Source organism: Tenrec ecaudatus, chromosome 14 (genome assembly GCF_050624435.1).
Source record: "Tenrec ecaudatus isolate mTenEca1 chromosome 14, mTenEca1.hap1, whole genome shotgun sequence".
NCBI lineage: Eukaryota > Metazoa > Chordata > Mammalia > Afrosoricida > Tenrecidae > Tenrec > Tenrec ecaudatus.
Genome location: NC_134543.1, coordinates 123,667,848 through 123,693,235, shown reverse-complemented (window position 1 = coordinate 123,693,235; position 25,388 = coordinate 123,667,848). Strand labels below are relative to the sequence as shown.

Sequence of the window (25,388 nt, the reverse complement as noted above, 5' to 3'; positions counted from 1 at the left end):
CTATCTATATGCCATTGTCATTTAAAACATGTTTGATAAACCATTTGGGAATAGGCATCTTGACAACTAACCTCTAAATAGTTTCACATCTTTGATTTGGCCCTAGGCTGCGGTAGCAGCATCCTGGATCTGATTTTAGTAAGACACCGTGGTAAATGGCTGCAAGAAATGAAAGTGATGGATGGCTTTTCTCCCAAAGATGTTGAAAAGATTATTCTAAAATGGGAGTTCTAAGAGAATTTAATGAGTCTGAGCGCTGACATAATACATTATTGAGTATGTGTACTTCATATTCAGATACTCCCAGCCTCCTAAGCAATAATTTTGGGGATTTTAAAAGTAATTTTCCTCTCTGATCTAGGCCACATATGGTACTTAGCTGTATCCTGAAATTACTGAGGGGAATTTTTGTTTGCACTGATATGAAAAACAGACTTCCTGCCAGTCAGTCAACTCTGTGACTCATGGTGACCCTATCGGACAGAGTAAAACTGCCCTGGTGGTTTTGGGAGACTGTCACTCTTTATAGGAGTAGGAAGCCTCATCTAGCTCTTGCATCACTAGTTATCCCAAAGTAGTTCTTCATTCTTGCCTTGTCTTTCATTATGAAGAGAGTTTTGAGAGTTTGAATGCTCAGATTCATCTGATCCTTTCCACAGGATATAATTGAGATTATGCATTTAGGGAGAGACTATTGTATAAGTGATGATGTATTCTCAGTTGCCCATTCCAGATGATGCATGAGCTCATTTTGTGCACATTTATTTCTAAAATCATCATAACCCACTCCAAGAGATAATTATCCAGAGTCAAGAAGTAATAATTAGAACGCAATACCCCTTCACTCTTAACGGTTTACCTTGTTGTTTTTTAAAATATCTGAGCCAAAATATACATAAGTCCTTGAACAACTATATTTGATGACTTCTCCCATTTCTTCAACAATATGAATTTCTTAAAAAATATATTCAATTTGTCACTATTTAAATATTTCCTACTCACTATTTAAAGATTTTCTAATGATGTATAATATGTAAAAGGGTTTCAACATTTCATGGGAAAATGGGGTTTAGAAGCTACTAGAATTTCTCCATGACCTTTTTTGAGGTTCCAGTGTATTTCGTGTTTTAGTTGTGCCGGCTGTTGAATTTTATTGTTGCTGCTGTTGCTCTGTTGGGCACCATCCAGTCAGTCTGACACTTGACGACCCTGTGCACAGCAGAACGAAGCACTGCTTGCTTAATTGTGAATTCACATTTGAAAGCTCTCAATACAATTTCACATCGGCATTGATAGCATCAGTATTTGACTTTGTGTTCATTTATGATATATGGTATTTTATCCAATAGATGCATATGTATCCATGATATCTTTTAATAGGACAGTGATCCAGCCAGGCATCTCCTATCCTGATATTCAGCTATTGCACCCAATTAACTTGGACTTTTCTATCAATCGGAATCTAGCCGCCTCTTGGTACCACAAGTTACCTGTTGTAGAAATTAAAGGACAACTTGATTCAATGAATGTAAGTACATGTGTGATTAAAAACTACATTTTAAAAGTTTTAGATGAAAGATTCTCTTATTATAAATCCACATGTAGATGTTTTTAACTATTGTAAGAAAAACTTTTCAGGGTGTATGATTCTGTATTATTTTAAGTAGAATTTATAATCTTCAATTAAGTGTAACTTAACTTTTTATAACTTGCCCTAAGAACATAATAACAGAAATTTGTATGTGAAATGCTTATTAGTATATTATCCACTACTTGTCTGTTTATTTGCCCGATTGAGGTGTTTGCTTGTTGCTGTGATCCTGGGAGATGGTGGCCCACAGAGCACAGCAGGGGGACACACAGATAGGCAGGTTTTTTCAGAGCTTCAAAACTAAGACATACTAGGAAGAAGGAACTTATGATTAACTGCTAAAAAGTATTAATAGAAAAATGTAGCAGCAGACCATTGTTTGATATGATGCCAGAAGATGAGCCCCTAATGTTGGAAGAGTCTCAAAATACAACTAGGAAAGACTGTGTGTTAGGCTGTATTGTCTGGAGGAAGAAACCAGTGACACTCATCTATGTACAAGAAAGAACTTTAAATCAAGAAGTAATTCATACCAGGAAGCTATCCCAGCCCAGTCCAACTGAAGTTCAGAAGTTTGAGGCTAGCTGTGTCCCACTTCAGACTCATGTGGTTGCAGGCCAGCAAAGCAGAGAGGTGCCGAGGGATACAAAAAGATCGACAGCCAGTGGGTGCAGAGTTGCACCAATCAAAGGGTGAGAGAAAGATCGCAGATCGATGACAGCTCTCTGCTTTGGGCAGCCCACATGGGGTTGCCCTGGGAGGCAGATGCAGAGCTTCAGCAAGCAGGGAGGTGGAGGGGCACTGAGAGGGTGAAGTTCCCAGGTTCTCCTTTATGAAAAGGCCACACCTCCAAGGAGGCATCCTTAAGCTATGTATGATATGATGGACATATTGGAGTCCACCCCCCAACTTCCACCCAAATTCAAGTTGACCTAAAATCCAACTTCCACGAGCTCTCTTCACGTTAGAGTCTTTGGTAGTGGCCAAGGTGGAGTAAGGCCTTCACAGCCTTCATTCACTCATGTGTCATGACACAAAGTGAGAAGAAACAGTTGAAACATGCATGAGTAATTGGAACATGGAATGTATGAAATATGAATCTAGGAAAATTTGAAGTTGTAAAAATGAAATGGAATGCTTGAAAATATGTATCTAAGTATTTCATTTTACTTGAATCTACAATTGGTGCCCTTGGATACAGCAGCCAAGAAGTCAAATGATATATTGCATGTTCAAATCTGCCAAAAAAATCTTTTAAATATTAAAAAGCAAAGATGTCACTTTGAGATCCACAGGTGTGCCTGACCCAAGCCATAGTATTTTTAATTGTTTCACATGCATGTGAAGACTGGACAAAGAATAAGAAAGACTAAAGAAAAGTAGATGCCTATAAACTATGGTGCTGTCAAAGAACAGTGAATAATATCCCAGAAAGCAGAAGAATGAACACATGTTTTAGAAGAAGTATAGACAGAATGTCTCTTAGAAGTGAGCATTGAAAGTGCAGGTGCCACCGGGGGCTCACAGCGGCCCCTGCCCCGGATGGCAGCAGTCGTTCTAGGGAGAGACACCATGGGCCCAGAACGCATCTTCCGGAATCATACTGAGGAACTGGGGCCTCACGTGGGCCCGGCAGAAGGCACCAAGGATTGGAGCAGTGAGGAGCACGGGGATTGGAGCAACGAGGAGCACGAGGAAGAGCCTGAGGAAGTGGGGGCAGGCCCCGCTGGCTACTCCTACCCACCTCTCAACCAAGATTCTGAACCAGAGGAAACAGAGATGGCACCTGTGGGAGATGGTGAGGACGCAGTTGCTGACATCCATGAGCGGATCCAGGCCCTGGGGCTGCATCTGCCAGACCTTCCGCCAGAGAGTGAGGATGAAGAGGAGGGAGCCACAGGATTGAGCAGTCACAGCTCCATCCCCATGGACCCAGAACACATAGAACTGGTGAAAAGGACAATGGCCGGGATAAGTCTGCCTGCGCCAGGGGTGCCCGCCTGGGCTCAGGAGATCTCGGACGCTCACTGGGAAGATGTGGTACAGAAGGCTCTGCAAGCCCGGCAGACGGCCCTGGCCTGGAAGTGATCACAACAGCAAGAGCTGCCTCCAGGGCCCTGCATTCCGGGCCAGGACTGAACAAACACATCCCTGGTTTTCACGTCCATCTCCATCTGCTCCATCTCTTTCCACACCAAGGCAAATCAAGACTTCTCAGAGACCCACTTTATTCAGTTCTGTACATTTGGGGACCTCGGCTCAAGCCCAACCCGCCTTAGCATGTATTGCTCTGTGGAGAATAAAGCACCCTATGTACACACACACACACACACACGCACGCACACACACACACACACACAAAGAAGTGAGCATTGTGAGACTTCTTTTTATGTACATTATTAACATGCAGCCCAGTGGGACCAACCCTGCAAATGACATCATGCTTGGGAAAGGTGTGATGCAAAAGAAGACCCTAGAGATGAATTGACACCTGGCTGCCACGGTTGGCTCAATTAATTATAACAACAACTGTGTGGATGATGTGGTCATGGGCAGTATTTTATTCTCTTCTGTAGGGGTTTGCTATGAATTGGAATCATCTATACAATCGAGTTGATCATAACTTATTACGATCCTGTAGGGAAGTGTAGAACTGCCCCCCTGGGTTTGTAAGCCTGTAAATCTTTATGATTGTAGAAAGCCTCATCTTTCTTGCTCAGAGAAGCTGATGGATTCAGACTGCTGACAAGGTAGTTAGTAGCCTATTGTGTAATCTATTCCATCAGGGCTCCTTTAACAACAAGTGAGAAGAAGTATATTTCACCCATGTATGTGTAAGAGAGAACTTTATATCAAAGAGTAATTGTATATAAGAAAACATCCCAGCCCAGTCCAGATCAAGTCCCTAAGTCTGATATTAGCCCACATGTCCGATACTAGTCCATATACATTCCTCTTCAGACTCATGCAGCACATGCAATGATGCCGAATGCAGGAAGATCACAGGTCAGTGGGTGAAGGCTCTTGTGAATGCAGGGGCAGTGGAGGCATCTCCAGGGCTCTGGTTGTCATCAGCATGCCTCCATGTGGTTTGTCAACCGGAAGGTGAAGCAGAGAGAGAGAGTTCCCAGAATCCTCATGAGAAGGTCACACCCACAAGGAGGGATCAGCCTGTAACCTGATTGACAGGCTAGACTTCACCCCTTCATTCTTATTTATCAAGTTGCCATGACACTGTGTAACTATCACAGACTATCCCTTGTCAACTTGACACCTTTACACAACTCTTTAGCCATGCATAATTCTTAAAACAAGGATTTTTAACTATTAATTTTACTATTGCAAAATCATATAAGTGCCTCACAGTATAAAACTACAGTCAAAGCAGGCTGCCCACAGGCTCCCATTGACATTTAGTCCTAGAGAGGAGAGTTCCTTCATGGCTCTAGATTTTCCAGACTCAGTCACAAACCATGAGTTCAACACTTAAAAAGCCACAGGGTTCCTTTTCTGTTCTTCCCAGTCTGCTCAGTCAACAGCCCCTTAGGCAAGTCTCTTGAGTACAAATTTCCTCTGCATTAGAAAGCACTGGGTGGGGTTTATCTTTTCAGAGCTGCTCTTGTAGGTGTGTCCTAACCCATTTAAAGATGCATTGATGGCTGAAGACAGTGATCTCACAAATTCTCTATACTTTCCAATAATCCTTTCTATTAATCATGATATCAATAACAATAGGCAGAAGAAAATAGTAAAAGCCTAATAGAGCCAGATCTTAAACTCAATCCTAAAAGAATAAAATTCTATCCTTATCTAAACTTATCTAATCCTTATCTAAACTATTCCATTGATACACAATATGGATTTAGGCCTCTGACTGCATTAAGCCAGGGCGGGGCCTCTTGTCACCATTTTGATCTTCTGTCCGCCATTTTGACTGAGCAACATGGTCTCTGAGAAATTCAAGGGGCGATTTTGTCCCCTGAACGCAACATTTTCGTCTAAGGTGACCAGATGTCCCACTTTTACCCGGACAGTCCCAATTTTTAACAATTTGTCTTGCATCACGATGCGGCATTTTAAAAAAGTCCTGATTTTGGAAAGAATGCACGACAAGCTAGGGAACAAGGGAGAACGGGAAGGGTATATACATAATACATAACGCCGTTCAAACAACTGCTGATTTGTTGCCCGTAGATGTGGAAATATTGTTATTAAAATATATTCTTATTTCTATATATACACTGTGCGCATTGAAATGCGTAAAGAATTTTGTGAAACTGCAGAAGTCGAATATCAGAAAATACTTGGATACAGTAAAACATGCTGGTTAGCTCTTGCCAGCTGTCAGAAGAATTTTGAAAATATATGATCCTTTGAAATCCTTCTTTCTATCACAGGATAAATAACTTAGAATTTTAGAAGAGTTTTTGAAAAAGAATCTTCACAAATTTGGCTAGAGTTGGTATACAATCAAGCAGCTCTTTTGAAAAATGCTATAAAACTTATTGAAGGTGACAAAATTTCGGTAATCAAAGTAGCAAATGAAGTTAATAATTTAAAATTGCAGTGTCATGTCGAGAGCGGTTAGAAAATAATTTTCTTCCTTTAACTGTCCTTAATAGTATAAGCCAGCTAGAAGAACAAGGTGCAGTAAATCGTGCAGATATCATGAATCACTTAAAAAAGTTCTATAGTAACTGCATCGATTATTTAGAAGAGTGGATGGTACATTACAATGATATTGAACATTTTCATTGGGTTACATTAATACAAGAACTTAATTGGAATGATGTTCAAAAATCATTCGATCATATTATTCAAAATTTTCCATATAGTAATATTTCCAAAAATGATCTTTTTAATGAGGTATCATTATTAAAAATATATTTATAAGGAAAAGGTTAACTCTTGGGTATCAGCAAAAATCACAATAGAGAACAAACAAATGATTAGAAACATTTCATCATTTTGAAACAAACCATGTTCCATACAATAATGCACTAAAAATTGTGGAATTCACGCTGTCCTTACCAGGAACTAATGCTGCGACTGAACGCGTTTTTTTCTGCAGTAAATAAAGTGTGGACATCAGAAAAATCACAATTAAGTGTCGAGACTTTGAAAGCCATTTTATGTGTGAAATAGAATTTAACAAATTCTTGTGAAAAATTTCATGACCTTTTAAACAATGACAGCAATCTACTAAAAAAAATTCACTCAAACGAGAAATATGCCAAAGAATAAAATACTATACATAATTTTACTGTATTATATTTGTAAATTGTACTTACATTGTAATTAAAAATATATATTACAGTACTACTTTTGCATTCTATGAAAATTTTTGTTGCTCCATATACACCAGATCTGTAATCCAGCTCCCGTCCACCCCCACAGCCCGCCCCCCGTCAATGGTGTAAAAGCTGGTCACCTTCCTTTAGTCACATTCATTTTTGCTATTTTAAACAGGCATAAACAAAGACAACAGCCAGAGAAAAGAACAAAAACATTCACTGCCCATATTCTTTCCAGAAAGCAACCCAGTTAGCTGAATGTCCGTATCTGACCTCTGGCTAACCAAAGAAAAAACTACCCCAATGCAGAGGTCAAAAAGCATCCACTCTCCATTTTCATGAACAGTTTCTCTAGAACCCCACTCCCCAGGTACCATAATACGTTAGTCTGGGTTGACTAGAGAGAGAAATCCAGGGACACTCATGTATGTGGAAGAGAAAGTTTTACATCAAAGAGTAATTGTATATTAAGAAAACATCCCAGCTCAGTCCAGATCAAGTCCGTAAGTCCATATACCACACATGATATATATTATATACACATCAATGGTTTACTCATATCTACTCATATATCATATCTACTCATCTATATACTCATATACGCATACGATACTCATATATATACTCATGATATGTATTATATACACATCATTGGTTTGCTCATATCTAACTACCTCTATAAGATAACTAACTACCTGCTATAAGATAATGATAGCATTGAAATAGGCATTTTTGACATGGCAGTAGGTTTTTAATTTTATCCCGCGTACCATCCTGCTAACTGTAAGGTCAGTAGCTCGCATCTACTGGCCTCCCAGCTGGAGAAGAGGAGGTAGGTTGTTCCCATAATGATTTATAGTTTCAAAATCCCTAGTTTCAAATCTGTCCTATTAAAAGCAGTAGTGAAATACATGAATGGTTAATGAGTTTATAACTACTTAGGCAATGTTAGTCTTATTGTGTAGTTTTTATTGAGAATATTTTCTGCATTAAAATGATTTATTAAGATGTATTTTTCTTTTAACACAATATTTCACAGGTTAGTCTAAATGAAGAAGATCTTACTCTTTTATTTAAAATACTAGCAGAAAATCTTGGTGAGACTACTGATGCCTTAGATGACAGGAGACCAAGAAGACAGGAGACAGGTAAGAGGGTGACAGTTGGTAACATCATAGACATGGGTCTCGTTAGTTTCCTAGTTAGTACAGTAGAAGGTAAAAGGTCATGAAACAAGTTCATGCATACAGTTATGATTGGAAGACTAACACTGCTGCTACGTGAAACCATAGAAGAGATTTATTCTTTCGAGATTAGGTTATGTTTTTAGACTAAGTAGTCCCAAGTTGCATGAGTTGGGAGGTGGCCATAAGGAAAGATTTCAAATCCATGATTGAGCTTTGGACTTATTTTTTAGTTTATGTATACAAAAAGATAATTTCACTTGGCAGTAGCTTGTTAGAACATCTTTGATCTGCTTTTAGTAAGCCTTAGTATTAAAATAGCTACAAAAAATGAAAATGGCCGATACATTTTTCCTCTCCTGAAGAAACTGAAACAGTAATTCCAAAATGAAAATACTAAGAGAATTTAAATTACTTACAATGATTATTTTAATTTTAAGACAAAATAATAAGGCACATTTTAAAAGATATGTGTATTCTTTCATTCACACATGTGTGCACACAACACATTTTTTTCATTTTTTGCATTGTATATATACATTGGACATATATCATAGTTATCAAATATATAGTAAGTATACATATACAGGAGTCCTGTTGGGCTGCTAACTACAAGGTCAGCAGTTCTGGGGTTTTCTGCTCCTGTGAATCGTTACAGTCTTGAAAATTCACAGGGGCAGTTCTACCCTACCCCAGGGTCACTGTGAGTTGTGATTGACTTGAAGGCAGTGAGTGAGTGAGACACACATATACACACACACACATATGTATGCATTTTTACATTAGGCAATATACTGTGATGTTCATTCCAGTCAATAAGTATTGGTCTGCCTCATGCTTTGTAATGACTGACCATGTTGTACCGAGTATCCGTGTATGTAGGATGACAGGATAACTACCAGGACTGCTGGATTAAATAGGATTGAAATATAAAAACTGCCAGATCTTGTAATTTACTCTCTAAAGACTTGATGCTAATTTTATGCTTATCAACTTATTTTTCTAACACAGTAAATACACTATCATTTTAAAATGTGGCCAATTTGCTAAGTGACTAGTATCTTAAAATTTTGTTATTATGAAACTTTATTTATTCCCATTAGCATTTATTTAGTTAACATCAATAGGTGTGGCCTGCTCCTTTTGTTTGTTTCTATTTTATATATATATGTATCTGTTCTACGTAACCATGCATTTTCTAAGGACAGGAGGTTTGTCTAACTTGGTTTGAGAATTATCAGTGTCTGTGCCAGGCACTCAATATTCCTGTAAATCCTCAATAAATTGTTCTTGAAAGGAATGTATGAATAGGAATGAATTCATTTCTTTAAAACATTTTAGGTGAAAATAAAGATATTGAGATCTCTACATCACAACAGAATGTACATGCTCCACAAGGCACTTTCCCAGCTGGAGTGGAAGAATTCAACTCTATAGACACCATTAGTATGCTGTTGAACTTTGAAATCAAAGAGGTGTGTGAATTTTATTGTTTTTATGAAGTGGACTAACAGTGGATACTTGGAATTAGATTTTTGGAGCATCACTACGTTATTATAGTGGTTTGACAGGTAAAGTAAATGAAAAGGCCCAGCTAAGGTGTATCCATTAAGATACACCTTGTTGATATGGGCAAATTTTTACATAGACTGTTTACTGGAAGCAGTGCTATTTAAAAATTTCAGTTTGTTAAAGTTGAATTATATTTGGGAGAGACAGTACTTTTTAAGAATTGTGACATGTTCTATAACATGCTTTTGAATTATTTTAGGACAGTTGAAATGTGGGCTTTGGACTTCTTATTTTAAAAAGACAAAAATGGAAGTAGTGGTAAAAAAATTCTCTGCAAATTGTAATTACACTTAAAACAGTAAAAGGGTTCCTCTCTATTTTTAAAATGTATAAGGAGTCCATTCTTTCTATGAAGATACTCTAGAATGATTGAATGCATTCTTTCCTCTTCTTTACCCACACATTCAGTGTGTGCTCATTGTTTCTGTTACATGAACAGACATAGAAAATCAATGGCTCAGATTGCACTGAAACAAGAAAACAAATCAGCACAATGTTTGAAGTGCTCTCCTTTAAATTGTCAAAGAAAGCAAGACATTTTCAGTGAAAAACTGACAAAGGAGCGGGGCTAGCATAAGGTAGGAGCAAGGAGAGCATTATGAAGCTGTAGTAGGGGGAGGTTTTAACAGATAATGGAACCTCCCCCCAAATCAGGTTCCTCGTTGAATAGTTCTATGGAAATTATGGCCTTTCTCTGGGTTAAAAATGGTAAAATGTGTAACACAAATGGATTCTACTTTGAAGAAATGAAAGGGCATGCTTTAAACAAATTGCTTCCATCTTAAACTGTTTTCTTGATTAGTATCAGAATTACTATTTTAAGCTTATATATGAAACATTTTTATTAATATGTTGTAAATTAGGCATGCACATGGAAAATCCATAAGTCCTTTCTTTAACATTTTAAAAATCCTTTCTAATATAACCTGTAGCACATGATATCAATTAATTGTTTCTGGAGGACAGTGATGGGGAGACAGAGGGAAATAATTTTCCCTACCTGAGGGGGATTTGGCGTATTGGTAGACTTTGTTAATCTTCCTGCGTGTGAGGAGTTACTGTTGGCAACTGATAGGTAGAAGTTTGGGTGCTGCTAAACATCCCACAGTGCCCGTGGCAGCCCTCACTACAGAGTTTTACAGCCCAAACACCAGTAGTGCCCGCGCTGAGAAGCCTGGCCTGTGGCTCAGTACACAATTCGCTGTTTGTCTCACAGACCTACTTACAGAAGGCCATTCATCAAAGAAGCAGTCTTGAAAGCTGGGCCTCTCCATTTACTTTGCCTTTTAAAACCACTATAATGTTATAGTGATGATTGAAAAACCTAGACACGTAAAAATGCCTTGCAAGGGAAATAGCACCTGCCAGCATTTGCAGGCACACATCGAAGTATATACACATCTTTGCATCGCGTGGCTCTAGCATGCTAGATGGCTAAGAAAATGTCGATTTAGCTTCTTGTGTATTAGTGAGAGAATGTTAGCGAAGTTTGTGGTAATTCTGGGACTTTTCCTAGGTTGTCCTCACGTTGATGAAAAAAGCAGAAAAGAAAGGAAGGCCTTTACATGAACTCAATGTGCTTCAGCTTGGAATGGAAGCTCGAGTTAAAACCTTTGATATGACTGTGAAAGCTTATCTTAAAAAAATCACCATGCGTTGTTTTGATTTCACTGGTAAGTACATGGTAGACTCTGTGCCCATTACAGGGAGACCTGGTGGTGTTGTGGTTATGCCTTGTACTGCCAACTGTAATGTCCACAATTTGAAACCACCCGCCCCTAAAAGGGAGAAAGATGAGGCTTTCCCCCTGGTACAGAGTCGGTCTCAGAAACCCTTCCCTGCAGGGCTGCTGTGAGTTGCAGTTGACTGACGGCAGTGAGTGTGAGTAGTGGTGCCCATTGGCCAACAGGCAGATGTTTCCTGCCTTTTAGTCAGCATGAGGCATATTTACTGCGGTCACTGTAAATATTTAGTTAGGTCAGCTTTAGTATGGTTGTTTCCAATTAAATGACGTCAAACAGATCTACAGAATGAAGCACATGTATTCAATGTCAACATCTAACAATCCAATATTTATCAAAAAGCACAAATCTCCTTGAACTGTGCTATAAAAACTGGTGTGTAAGAAATTTCAAGCCAAGTGGAACACTCAACAGCAGAGCCCAGGGATTCGGTTTGAAAAATTGAGTTACTTTATTAAGAAAGAAAACTTTTTGTTTGCCTGTTATTTATTTTTAGAGTATGTGTTTTTAATATATATGAGGGGTACTCCCCCCAAAAAAAGGATTTTGTTTTTCTAAGCTTTTTATTTACATTTTTAAAAATTCAAAACAACCTCTCACCTTCAAAGTACTTTCCCTTATGTTTAATGCATTCATCAAATCTGCGATTCCATTCTTAGAAACATTTTCCAAGCTCATCTATTTGGATGGCTGACAGCACCTCCCTTGTTTTTGTTTTTTTTCTTCACCTCTTCTGTCATCAAATTGCTGTCCTTTCATGTCCCTCTCGATTCTCAGAAACAAAAAGATTTCACATGGAGCAAGGACAGGTATGTAAGGTGTGTGGGGCAAGAGAGGCATGCAGTTTTTTGTCAAACACTGGCGCACTCAGATGGCTGTGTGGGCAGGTGCATTGTCGTGGTGGCAAAACCAGTGCCCCATCTGCCACCAATCAGGCCTTCTTTGTTGCACACTGTTACATAATCTTTTCAGAACCTCTAACTAGAAGGTTTGATTAACAGTTGGACCTGGTGGAACCATCCAAGTGCACCATGACTCAACATTTGACATTTTTATCTGTTCAGGAAGTTGACAGACTTCCAGAACGAGGTTTATCATCAACCGACATTTTACCTTTTTTGAAATGAGCAAATCACTTGTACACTTGAATTTTTCCAATAGTGCTGTCCTGGTAAGCTGTCTTCAGCAGCACAACAGTTTCTGTAGCATTTTTCCTGAGCAGGAAAAAAAAGTCTCACAGCCACATGCTGTTCTCTTAAATCAGACATCACAAAAAATGAGATTTGAGTGAAATTGCTTTCACAAAAAAATTCACTGTGACCAGAGAGAACCTTTCCAAGCGACCCACCTCAGTGGGTGCACTACCTCGGAGTTGCTCAATGCTCACCTAGCGGGAAAAATGCATACTAAGTAAGCTCTGCCCACGGAGCTCTTTTCCATTTTTGGGGGGTACTTGAGAGAGAAAGCAAAACAGAGATGTAGAAGTATATGCAGTATGGAGACAAAGGTAGCCTCTGTTTGTACTCTCTCGCTCTTTCCCTCAAATATTATATCCTGGGTTAAGTGGGTAGTATTAACCGTTTAACTTTACTTTCCAAATTATATCAAGCCAATCTTTAAAGTTACTGTGGGTGTTTACAGTGCATTGGAAGTCTTTGGGATCTCTGGGTGAAGCATACGTAAATTGAGAATACTCTTTAGTTTGTATTGTATAGCTTTTACATGTTATGATGTTCTCTAATATCAGTAGTGGCAGAAGGTACAGCAGTTTCAATTAGCTCATGTTTTTGTTTTTGCATTTATTTTCATCAAAGGTTTATTGAGTTGTTTTGCGTATAGTAAAATTCATTCTTTAAATGTAGAGTTTTATGAGTGCTGACAAATAGATATATTTGTGTAGATGGCTTGCCCAGTTTTAAGACATTTAACACGTGTAAAAGCCTTGATGACTCAGCAGTACCTTTCTCTTCCAGATGCTAACGGAGGGCCTCTGCATATTATTAACTCTTCCAATGTCACCGAGGAGCCCCTTCTGAAAATGTTGCTGACAAAGGTACCTGCTTCCAACACTCAGATTGTAAATACCCTGATGCACAGAGGGAGTTGTGTGTGTTCCCCTTGCTGTTGAGACCTTCCTGGCTCAGACTGGCCCCATGAGCTAGAGTAGAGCTACTTACTTGGTAGCGTTTCCAAGTCTGCAGTCTTTATGGAAGCAAATGACCACACTTTCAACCAGCTGGGACTTCACGCTCCAGCCTTCTGGTGAGCAGTTAAGTACCTACCCGTAGTACCACGAGTGCTCCTTTCATGTCTGTCTCTCCCTCTCGCAGTTCATACTGTACTTTCCCTAGAGCTGTGTGGTTGTGAGGAAAGAGGACAGCATCTGACAAGCTGGGGTCCTGTCAGGCCCCTTGAGTTACTCTTCATAGTTGAATCAAGGGGATTGATGTAAGATTCTATTATAATCCCCACTCACAGTTAACGTAAGCTAGGTAGGTTAGCATTTTTCCTTATGTTTTAGATTTCCTCCCCAGTAGCACATAGAATTTTAGTTTTTATATTTGTAGAATGTGAAAAATGTTTAGGTAAGGTCAATTTCTTTATATGTTTTTATTTTCCTTCCAGATATATGTTACATTTATAGTTTTATAATAGTCTATAAATAAATAATAGGAATATTTTCAGTATGTGAACTTTGCAACACCTTTTTGTAATTCTTTACTATTATTAGGCCGACAGTGATGGACCAGAATTTAGCACCACTCATGACAATACCAAACAGAAACTGAAGGTAATCTTTTGCATGTCATCATATTGTGCTTTGTGTTCATGATTCAATGTACGTTTAGCAGTTTCCAGCTCGTGAGTTCTGAAAATATAATGATGATGGTTATGATAATAGGTCTAATTTAAAAGTAGAGTTGAAATGAGCTCTTCTTTGGTTTGAACCCTTCAGAATGATCTGTTTCCCAGAGGTGCATTGCTGATGACTTGAGTCCACAGGCAGCGCACTCGTTAAGAGAATTGGTTTCACTTTAGTGCATTGTGGTCATTTGACACAGCGTGGATGAAAGCAGGCAAAATCCAACTCAGCTTCAGGATTAGACTGTGAATAAGGTTCAGGACAGGGTGAGGCATGGTCTGATATAGTTTATCTGCACATCTATCTATTATGGAACTATCTGAACTATGGCTTAAAGCCTGATGACTCTCATCAAGCTCAGTGAGGGTTAGAATTAGCCTTATATTCTGTAAGTGTCGTCCCTGGATGGGGCTGCCAGTGTCTTACCTTATTGGCTGGTAAAGATATAGAGTATATGGTGAACTTTTGCCTTTGGGGGCTGGGGGTCGGGGTGGAGACCCCCAAAGACCTTTATCTGAACTATTCATGTGCTACTTATATAGGATGGAGCTTAGCACAAAACCATGATCATGTCTGAAATCTGCTTCTCTAATTGTTCGCTACCTTAGGTTTCATTTTCATCCTTAGACGTAGTACTTCATTTGGAAGCGCTGCTCTCCATTATGGATTTTCTATCATCTGCTGTTCCATCTGCTGAGCCTTCCTGCTCTGAGAAGGAGTCCGAGCTGAAACCACTTGTAGGGGAGTCCAGGAGCCTGACACTGAAAGCTGGTATTAACCTCTGGGTCTTTTTATTATACACTCTATTTGCGCTTTAATAACCACGTAATAACTTTCATTTTCAAGCTAATATAGATATTTGATAACTTTAACTTATAGTGGCAGAAGTTAAGACCGATTAGCCTAGATTCAAAGGAAAGTAAATTTTATCTCTGTGGGTTTATAGGGGAATTTAGTAGAGCATTTAACAAATAATTGTTTATTATTAATCATGCATACGTATTTACTATCACCATTTAGCTTTTACATAAAGTAAAACTGTATGTACTCATACTTTGCATTCTTGAATTCAGTGAAAGTGAAAAAGGAATAAACTTAAAGAGGAGTGTAATCATACCTGGTAACAAAGGCCCATGGCAAGCTGTCAAGTTCGTCTCTCTGGTGCTCAGCACATGGTTGCATGCTTTGGAGGGCACGAGGAGAGAGCCCATGGTAGAAGACTCACGGTGGTTTCTGTGCCAAACTGTATTGAGTGTCAGACATGTGACTTATGTCACAAAGTAGTACTACATATTAAATATCTGGAGTGATTGAAGAACATGCACCTATTTTTGTTAAGCCAAATATTTTACTTATTTTTCTTTTAAATCATGGGAAGGATCGAATACCTTACATGCAGTAATTTGATTTTCAGACCAGAAACAATTAGAATTACACTTATATTTCTGTAATCCTCAAAATGATGTAGAACTATCATTATTATTAAACCTGACACAGGGTTCTCATTTTCCTCTGTTAACATTGGGATAAAGCAACAACTTAGGTATAGAGTAAAAGAATTTTACCTTTTTTTTTTGTCTTTGATGTATTTGTTATATTAGCCTCCTTAGTAGCCTTAGAAATGTGTTTTCATCCTTGGCTTTGGGAAAAACTGTGTTTTCCTCATAATTTATGTATATGGTACCTAAACAATATGATTGAATGGAATGTTTAAGCTCTACACCAAACTATGAATAATATTAATCGACAGAAACAGTGTTCTCGTTATGCCGCTCAGTTGGTTTTTATGGCTTAATTCGTGCTGCATTAAAGCTGAAGGATGAAAATAACCTGTCACCCTCTTGGTGTCTATGGATCAGTATCCCCATACTGTCTCAGTGTTAGAGGAAAGCTTTGGTTCCCTCAAGTAAGACCAATATCTTGGAAGATGTATCTTAATTATCAATCAGAACCTGGAATAAAGTAGATTAAGGAAGCTAATCCCATTGTGATTGGTATATACCACATATACTCGAATATAAGCCGACCCGAGTATAAGCCGAGGCACCGAATTATTACCTGGGAAACCAGAAAAACTGATTGGCTCTAGTATAAGCCTAGGGTGGAAAATGCAGAAGCTATTGGTGAGTTTCAATAATCAAAACAAATGAAAATAAACTTACTAAAAATTGAGACATCAGTGGGGTAATATATTTAAATATTTATTTTAAATAAAAAACATAAATAAAAGGACAACAAGTCATTGAACATTAGTAAACCAGCACAGTAAGTGGAAAATAGGTTCAATACAAGCAATAAGGTTTCACCAATGATACCTTAAGAGTGCTATTCCCTGAGCTCAATCAGCAACCAAGCTAAAATGTAAAGAGTTAAAATTCTTCAAAACTGGATTCCTCATCATCATCCGTATCCCAATGCAGAGCTTCAGCTGGTGTGAGGTCATCATAGACGCTGTCCTCACTGAGATCGCCGTCATCACCATCACTGCTGTCATTTTCATACAAAGTGCAGTCTTCACTGCCAGCCATAGCATTACTAATACTACCACTGACCCGTGCATAAGCCAAACCCCAGTTTTTCAGCACATTTTTTTGTGCTGAAAAACTCGGCTTACACACGAGTATACATGGTAGGTATAAACTCTCAGGAGCTGTGCCATTGTGCTCGCTCGCGCACACACACAGACGCACATTATAAAATATCTATTGTTTGGGGGCATTTTTATAATCTTTAAACTTTAGCCTTTTATGTTCCTTCCTTATAAAATGTTTTTAATGAATTCTTTAGAGCAAAATTGTAGTATATTACCTAGGGAAATTAGCTCGATAACATGTATTCTATAACGTATCTTTTATTGACTATTCATTACCATTTTAATTTTTATGGATTATTTTTATGCCCATACATAATATAAGATTTCAGGATCAGGATTTTTGACTAGTTGAATTATTATACAAAGTTTTTTTGTTTTCTCTCTGAACAAACTTCTTTGCAATTTTTACTTTTAATAGTCTGTTACGAGTGGCGTTTATTCTTAATTTAGAGGGGCCACACTGAGTTTGCTTTTGATTGGTATTTGAAAATTGATTCACAATTTATATTAATTATATATTGTGGTATTGGAAGTCCTCTTGGCTCTTCTGTTCCTGAGTTATTTTGGGATTATGTGTTATATTATCATTGCACTTTGCTGATCACAAGGTTTCCATTGCTTTCCAGTGTCCAGCAGCATTTCTCAAAGTGATGTGTGTGATTTAAAGATCATTGCTGAGTTAAATGCATTTAATATCTTTGTGTGTGATCAGAAGTGTAACATTGCAGCGATTAGAATACAGGGTAAGTAATCACCCCTTGATGTAGCCATACATATTCTTTATGTATACCTCTTGTACATCCAGGAAAATGAGAGCACATGTTGGAAAATCCTTGTTCTGTTTCATTGTCTACTTACAGTGAAGTCGTTTAGCGCTCAAAGATGAGATCTAACTGTTAGAAGTAAATTAGTTATGAGTCAATGCTGACATGAGTTGTTCCTTATGCATTTGAAAATTTTGAGAACAAATGGAGGGCTTAATTTCATATTCGGGTTCATTTCCAGAATAATATACCTTAAACTGAGAAATGCGTATCCTGGTAATATCCTTATTACCTTATCCTTATAGCCTTACTTCTCTGTCTTCTGTGCATCAGGAAGAGGAATCTCTTAAAGAAGTTTTTAACCCCCCAGGGAGATCTTGCCCCCCTTCTATTTATTCGTTCTATAAGCTTTCTTCATCACCAGCTTGATGTCAGAATAAGGCAGCGTAGTATAATAATTCAGATGGTACTATGACTTCTGGAACGAGCTTGCTGAGATCCAAATTCATACTCTCATGGTTGCTGACTGACCTTGAGCAAATTAATTAGCCTGTTTGTGTCTTAGATCTTTCCTCTGAGAAATGGAGATGATAATTATTGTCCATAAGGCTAGTTCAGACTTATTATACTTACTTAAATTTGTTTAGAAAAGTGCTTTGTCCATAGTTAACAGTTTAAAGAGGGCTAAACACAATCAGCTTCTTTAAAACAACATTACAGAGTATTTGCTTGGGAAGGTATGGTCATTGGTGAATAATTTTTTTCATCCTTTATTTTGGGAGCACACTACTGAACTTAAATACCGCTTAGGTTGAGTGAAAAGTTTGTAAATACTATGTTTTCCATAGGAATGGATGCCTCTGTATCTACAACATCCAAGCAGACTGCTGTGTTCGCCAGGCTGAAGGATATCATAGTAACAGATGTTGATTCACTCTCCATTCATAAAAAGGTGATTAAAACACGTGTCTATATTGAACTTAATTTCCCCCTATGATTTGATATGCCGATGTAGTTTTTCAGTAGAAAATGGATTTCTGTGCCTGTGTTAGGCACTTTGTTAGGGAGTGGAGCTGAGAATGGTCCTGTTTTGCTTTTACAGCGCATACAAACCTAGGTGCCTTCGTGCACAGTGGAAGCAATTTCTGGCCAATTGAGTAATTAACATTTTCCATAGGGAGAACTTAGAAAAAAATGGAACAGGAGACAGTTGCTGGCAAGTTAATGTTTTCTAGTCAAAAACGTGTTGAATTTGAATGTTGCTTCTTTGTAGATCAAGGACTTTGTAACAAAGGACCACGTCTAGACTACAGTGGTAATAACCACTTCTAATTTCAGGCTGTCTCTATTTTGGGAGATGAAGTTTTTAGATTCCAAATGACTCTCTATCCCGGCACCACCGAAGGAACGGCCTATGCTGACATGTCTAAAGTAGATGGCAAACTCAGTCTCAAAGTGGGTTGCATTCAAATTGTTTACGTTCATAAGTTCTTCATGTCACTTTTGGTAAGTTTATTTTTTTGGGTAATGTTTTTTATTTATCATTGGGTCCTAAATATTGTTGTGTATGCATCTGATCTTAATAAGAACATTGTTACTAATAGGGCTATGGGCTAAATATCCAAATGCTGAACAGAACATTATCCTTTTGTTTTGGGTTTTTTTTTACATTTTTATTAGGGGCTCATACAACTCTTACCACAATCCATACATATACATACATCAATTGTATAAAGCACATCCACACATTCCCTGCCCCAATTATTCTCAAAGCATTTGCTCTCCACTTAAGTCCTTTGCATCAGGTCCTCTTTTTTTCCCTCCCTCCCCGCTCCCCCCTCCCTCATGAGCCCTTGATAATTTATAAATTATTATTTTGTCAAATCTTGCCCTATCCGGTGTCTCCTTTCACCCTCCTCTTCTGTTGTCCGTCCCCCAGGAAGGAGGTCACATGTGGATACTTGTAATCAGTTCCCCCTTCCAACCCACTCACCCTCCGCAATCCCAGTATCGCCCCTCACACCCCTGGTCCTGAATATTATTCTTAAGAACAATCTATATGATGGATAGCCAAATGAATGAAAAAAATTGTTTGGTGCTTATAAACTGTCCTTTAACTTTCTTTTCAAGGTTTTATATTTTAAAAATGTGTTCTAGATTTGTTAGTTTAGAACTTTTCAGTGTTGTTTGTTTAATGAAATAACCTTAAGCGTTTGTAGCTGAGAGCATTTTTAAAAGGTGCACAGCAGTCATTTGAGAACTAACATTGTAACTTACATAGCCTTGATCATAACTTCATCAGCAAGGTCCCGGGGGCGGGACAGGCGGAGGGATTCCCAGGGATTTCTAATGGCAGGCTGAAGGATATCCGTCTGCCTGTGCCTCTCGCTAGTAGGGCACATTCAACAAAGGGTCCAGAGTATGGTTCTCCACTTCGACCGTCATATTTCACTTTCTGGAAAGTAATATTTGGGAGTAAGAGAATTACATTGCCTTGTGTTGTTAATGCAGGGACATCAAAATATTGCTTCTAAAAATAATCTGTTTTCACCGGGGAAATGTTACTGCTTTTAGCTGAAGTTTTGTGGAAGGGTAACCACAGTCTACACAAAGAAGTTTTGACTTTTTTCAAGGATTGCAGGATCAAGGAGACTTAACTGCCTTTACTCAACTTGAATATACTTAAAGACAAACAGTGAAGCAAACAAAACCATGAAATTTTATAAATAAGGTCCATATCCTTCGTTTCCAAGAATAGACTTTTTTCTTATAATCAGAATCACAAATTTTACCTGGTCTGCGAGAATTAAAGTGCTCCTTCTTCATCCTTTTCATTTAAATTTACATTTAAAATGCCCAACATTCACTAATCAAAGAGATTTGAAAAAATGTTAGAAACAAACAGATCTGCCGTATATAAAATAAAAGGTGAAGGAGTCTCCCATTGTAGACAAACTGCTGTTAGTAGCTCAGAATGTATCTTTCTAGACTTGACCCTCGCCATCATTTATTAGGAATAACATGTCTTTTATATTCTTTGCTTTAAACATTTTTTCCTTCTAGAAATAAGTCTGCTTTTTATGAAAACTCTTTTATCGATCTCTTCCAACAGAACTTCCTCAACAATTTCCAAACTGCCAAAGAAGCTCTGAGCGCAGCCACAGCCCAGGCTGCAGAAAAAGCTGCTTCTGGCATGAAAGACTTGGCTCAGAAGAGTTTCCGCCTTCTGATGGATATCAATTTGAAAGCCCCAGTTATTATCCTTCCTCAGTCTTCAGTGTCACCTAATGCTGTGATAGCTGACCTGGGCTTAATCAGGATTGAAAATAAATTTTGCTTGGTCTCTGTGGAAACTTCTTCACTTCCCCCAGTCATTGATAAAATGAACATACAGCTCACTCAGTTGAAGCTGTCCAGGTATGCACACATAATCCAATTGCGTATTGTTTAAGTCAAGATATAATCTTTATAGAATTCTCATCAGGGGTAAACTTATCTTGTGGTTCGTGATTCTTATTCCCTATTTCTTCTAATTATTATGAAACCTTGAACATTGTTTTTTAGCCAGTACTTAGAAGTAGTGTATTTCATAGAATCTGCATTTTGTCTTATTAAAATTAATAGTGTGGTTTTTCCATTTCAGAAAAATTCCATATTATAAAATTATAATTTACAATGCTGAGTTCAGTTGTTTCATAACTATGTACAATCTGTTTCTTTTATTTTTGGTCAATGGGCTGAAATATCATAAAATGCAATGTCTTATTTGTTGTTTTTTTTATAAGTGATTGCATTTGGGAATTTTCAGTAAGTCATCTCAGTTAAAAGATCCAAATGTACTGACACATTGGAATGGCAAAAATAGATACTTAACATTAATTGCCAGTCCAGATAATTGTTGGCAGGCAAGCTAGATGTGATGATTACCTTATTCTTATTTAACTTATAGGTTTGGTGAGTTTATCCTCTTAAGTTTGGAGAAAGCCAAGAACATACCAAAGACTAAGTAGACTTGCCCTTTTTCTCCTCCAGTTTCAGGAGATGGAGCACTTGTCTGCATAACCTTGACCTACAAGTTGCTACAACAAACCATCTTTTCTAAGAAAGTAACTCAAATGGTAGTTTTAATTTATGGCATTTGTGTCTTTGAAGTCAGTGTTTCTGAGGCTTTGTTTTAAATTCCTCTGCAAGTACACATGCTTTATTTCTTCAGATTGATTTGTGAAAAGAAGTATGGTTTAAAGGATTTCGATAGCTTTCAGTGTTTAACAAAGTGCTATATAGAATCTAATGCATAATATTTTCTTCATTTTAAAATGTAAAAAACATAAAATAAGTTCTTATTTTTCTTTTAGAACTGTTTTGCAGGCTGACTCGACACAATATGACATTGAAATTTTAAAACCAGTCAACATGCTTTTATGCATACAACGGAATTTAGCAGCATCGTGGTATGTGCAGATCCCAGGGATGGAGATCAAAGGAAAACTAAAACCTATGCAGGTAAGAGCCTGGAAGAGCTTGATGAAAGATGCTGAATAGACTTCTTCACTGAAAGTGAAGCTATAGTATATACATCATGAACGGCGGCACATTGAGAGGGTATACTGGTAACTGGAAATGAGATGGCCTACTCTCCTGTACTTTTAAAAATATCACTTTAGTGATATATTTGTAAAACTAAGTTTTAGGACAGTCATTATTGGATGGTGCACATTATTAAATACTTGACTATTGGCTAAGAGGTTGGCAGCTCGCAGCCACGGAGACATCCAGAAGAGGCGTCTGGAGAAAACCTGTGCGAGGAAGGCGGGGCTGTCCCAGTACAGATTAGGGGACTTACGTTAGGGAGGCTGCGAAACTGCACCACTACTGCACTTGACAAAGTGCTGGGCTCTTCCCGTCCCCCTACCATTGATCTCTTTTATAAAGGTAGGAGATAAAAAAGATTCTGTCGTCCTGGAGTGTGTTTCAATTTTTTTAAAGTCTGTGTAGATGTTATTGTTTTTGAAGACTTTACTCTTGGTAGGTTAAGCAAGGCTTAGTGTCAATCAAATGTATTTGTACTGAGAAAGAAGACCTACCGATTCCGAAACCATCTTTTATTTCTTGGTGATGATCAGAAACAGATAGCACTCTTCTTGTATTGAGTTTTATTGAGTTTAGTGGGATGTAAGTAATGGGCAGAAAGAGCTGGTGAGGACAAAGAAGTAGAATGGAGATGAGAGGGAGGTAGGCATAGGTCTAAGAACAGAGAGAGTAACCACAAAGGCGGGGAGAGTGTTCGAATGACAGGAGCAGGGACTATGATGTGAGTGGAGGCTGAAGCGTGTTTATGCCAAAGGCATGTCTCATCCTATAAAAGGTGAAATGCAGTATTTATGGTCTCCTTTTTAACTAGATGAACAGTTAAGTTGAGGAGCCATAAATCAGGACATCATATTCTGCATTTTTTCTGTGTTACATTAACAAAGTGATGATGATTTCTAGATTGCTCTCAGTGAAGATGACTTAGCAGTTTTAATGAAAATTTTGCTGGAAAATCTTGGAGAAGCTTCTTCACAGCCAAGCACTACACAATCTACCCAGGAGCTTCTAAGAGTGAGAAAAGATGTTCCAAGCGGATCTGACCTCCTCAAAGGTAAAAATCAATGAACAATCGTCCTTCAGGTATGGAGAAGAGTGTTAATAAGGATCCCTGGTAGTGCAGTTGGTTAAGCGACTAACTGAATGTTGGCTGCTGAAACCCAGTGTTGGGGAAGGCCAGCCCCCCACAACTAATCACAGGTTGGATAGGCGCAGTTGTACAGTTGATAGATAGATAGATAGATAGATAGATAGATAGATAGATAGATAGATAGATAGATAGATAGATAATAAAATCATCGAGAATAAGGAGAGATAGAAGAGAGATTGAACTGATGGAGTCAGACACTTTTCATAGTAGCATGCTCTCCTCAGCTCTTCTTGGTGGTGAGGGCAGGAGAGAGAGAGGGAAAGGAGGACAAGGGGAAGGGGAAAGGGGAGCGAGGACCAGGGGAGAGAGGAGAGGGAGAGCGACAGCCTCTTTATTACTAACCAAGGCTTATATATCTTTAGGGCGTGCAAGCCCACTAATTACAGGTAAAGACATACATCACAGGAAGGGGTTGTACTAGGTAATACAGTAATGGGAGGGGGGCTGATCTAGGGATATACAAGCAATAGGAAGAGGAGGGATTGGGGGTATACATGTGACAAGATGGGCGGATCCTAGATTCAGGATGGCAGCCTAACTTTGGATATTGTTGAGCAGGTTTGACCTGTTCTCTGGCTCTCCATGGAAACCATTATCAGTAGGGTGTGAACCCCACCTACAGTGGAGCCTTCAGGGAGAAGTAGCCCATTGTCCTTAACAGCAGGGAGTGGGCCCCACCTGCCTGCGGTGGGACTAGATTGTGGCTTAATGCCTTCAGAGTGGATATCTAAGCATCTGACCTCCCACCATGTGCTGGCAAACAGCCTCTAAGGTTTGGCATATCTCTGGGGGAGAGAAAGCTGGGGGAACATCTCTTCATAATCCCACAACCAGCAACTGCTTTGTGGGAGAACCATAGGCCGTCTGCTCTGTTGGAAGATTTGTCCTAAGAAACGACCTGGAACAGTTTTGCCCTGTCCTATAGGGTCACTGGAGGTCACTATGAGTGAGCATGCATTTGATGGTCATGGGTTTGGTTTTTCTTAATGTTAATATTTGCACTTAATTTTCTTTGAGCTGTTAAGTGTATGAGAGGAATCTGGAGCCCAGACTAATTTGCCTCTTGATGCTGTCTGGAGACGGAGGCACACCTGTTGTGCTCTACACTGGGAAAGGCTGCCTGCGTGTCATTAATTGTGAATGCTGAGTCTGTCTCATCAGGCACGAGGTAGTTTGCTTGGAGGGATAATGCCAACTGAGCAACAGTGTAGTAAAGTCTCAAAATGTTAAGAGTGAAAAGGATATTAGTATCAGTCTTGGACAACTGCTCCATGAGGAAGAAAGATACTCTTGTAGGGTAAGGGGTAGGCGAGGTGTGTTTTTAAATCATGTGAACAAATAACTAGAACAATTTGCAGAATAAGGTTTTGGGTCAAGGGGACGGTGTGAGTGCCACATGAACTTGGTGAGATTAGCTTGTTCTCCAGAGGCCAGGTTTGTACCGCCATCCAGGCACATGCAAGATACGCAGGCTGCTTCTGTGGGTAGGGGCAAGCGTCATGTGATTGCTACTCTGATTTTACTCTGCCTTTGTCAAACACTTGGGCCTGGTGGGGGCTCTAGGGCAATGTAGTAGTTGGGAAACATCAGAGTGCATATGAGAGCGCTGAGGCTGCTGAGTCCTGGAATGGAAATGAGCTTCAGGGAAAGAGGAAAAGGGAAAAAAAACATTTTCCAACTTAAAGACAGACTTGTGTGGTAAAAATGATGTACTCGTTATTAACTGCATGATCACTAGTAAGAATCCCCTGCTTGCTGTCATCAAGGCAATTCCAAGTCATAGAGAGTCTATAGTGTATTTCCCATATCATGACCAATGTTCTAAATAGAATCTACAATCGCTTTTTAAAAGAGGCTTGGGAAGAAGAGTATTTCTACATGTTTACAAAATTTCCGATTAATGGTGAGGGAAATGACTTCTTGAAATCTTTCCGCCGAATTCCAAAGCTGCCCTTCAGTCTCTGTTTGAGCGCTGCATGACCACCATGGAGCTGTGTTCTGCTCTTCCTATAAAGCTAGTGGTGAGTGACAGAAGTGACACAGACAAT

At 38.7% G+C, this 25,388-nt stretch overlaps 1 protein-coding gene and 1 pseudogene across 2 annotated transcripts in view; both read left to right on the top strand.

Annotated features, from left to right (window-relative positions):
* VPS13C (vacuolar protein sorting 13 homolog C) overlaps nt 1–25,388 on the top strand; it is a 193,033-nt gene that overhangs the window by 99,730 nt on the left and 67,915 nt on the right. For both annotated transcript variants that reach the window (XM_075531422.1, XM_075531423.1), the window contains exons 34-46: nt 1,381–1,528; nt 7,925–8,033; nt 9,411–9,544; nt 11,158–11,314; nt 13,357–13,436; nt 14,115–14,174; nt 14,855–15,017; nt 17,466–17,582; nt 18,452–18,555; nt 18,942–19,109; nt 20,716–21,020; nt 21,959–22,106; nt 23,094–23,244. In XM_075531422.1, coding sequence (XP_075387537.1) covers nt 1,381–1,528; nt 7,925–8,033; nt 9,411–9,544; nt 11,158–11,314; nt 13,357–13,436; nt 14,115–14,174; nt 14,855–15,017; nt 17,466–17,582; nt 18,452–18,555; nt 18,942–19,109; nt 20,716–21,020; nt 21,959–22,106; nt 23,094–23,244 — 1,844 coding nt within the window. The remainder of the gene's footprint in view (nt 1–1,380; nt 1,529–7,924; nt 8,034–9,410; nt 9,545–11,157; nt 11,315–13,356; nt 13,437–14,114; nt 14,175–14,854; nt 15,018–17,465; nt 17,583–18,451; nt 18,556–18,941; nt 19,110–20,715; nt 21,021–21,958; nt 22,107–23,093; nt 23,245–25,388) is intronic.
* LOC142426209 (male-enhanced antigen 1 pseudogene) lies at nt 3,111–3,870 on the top strand (annotated as a pseudogene).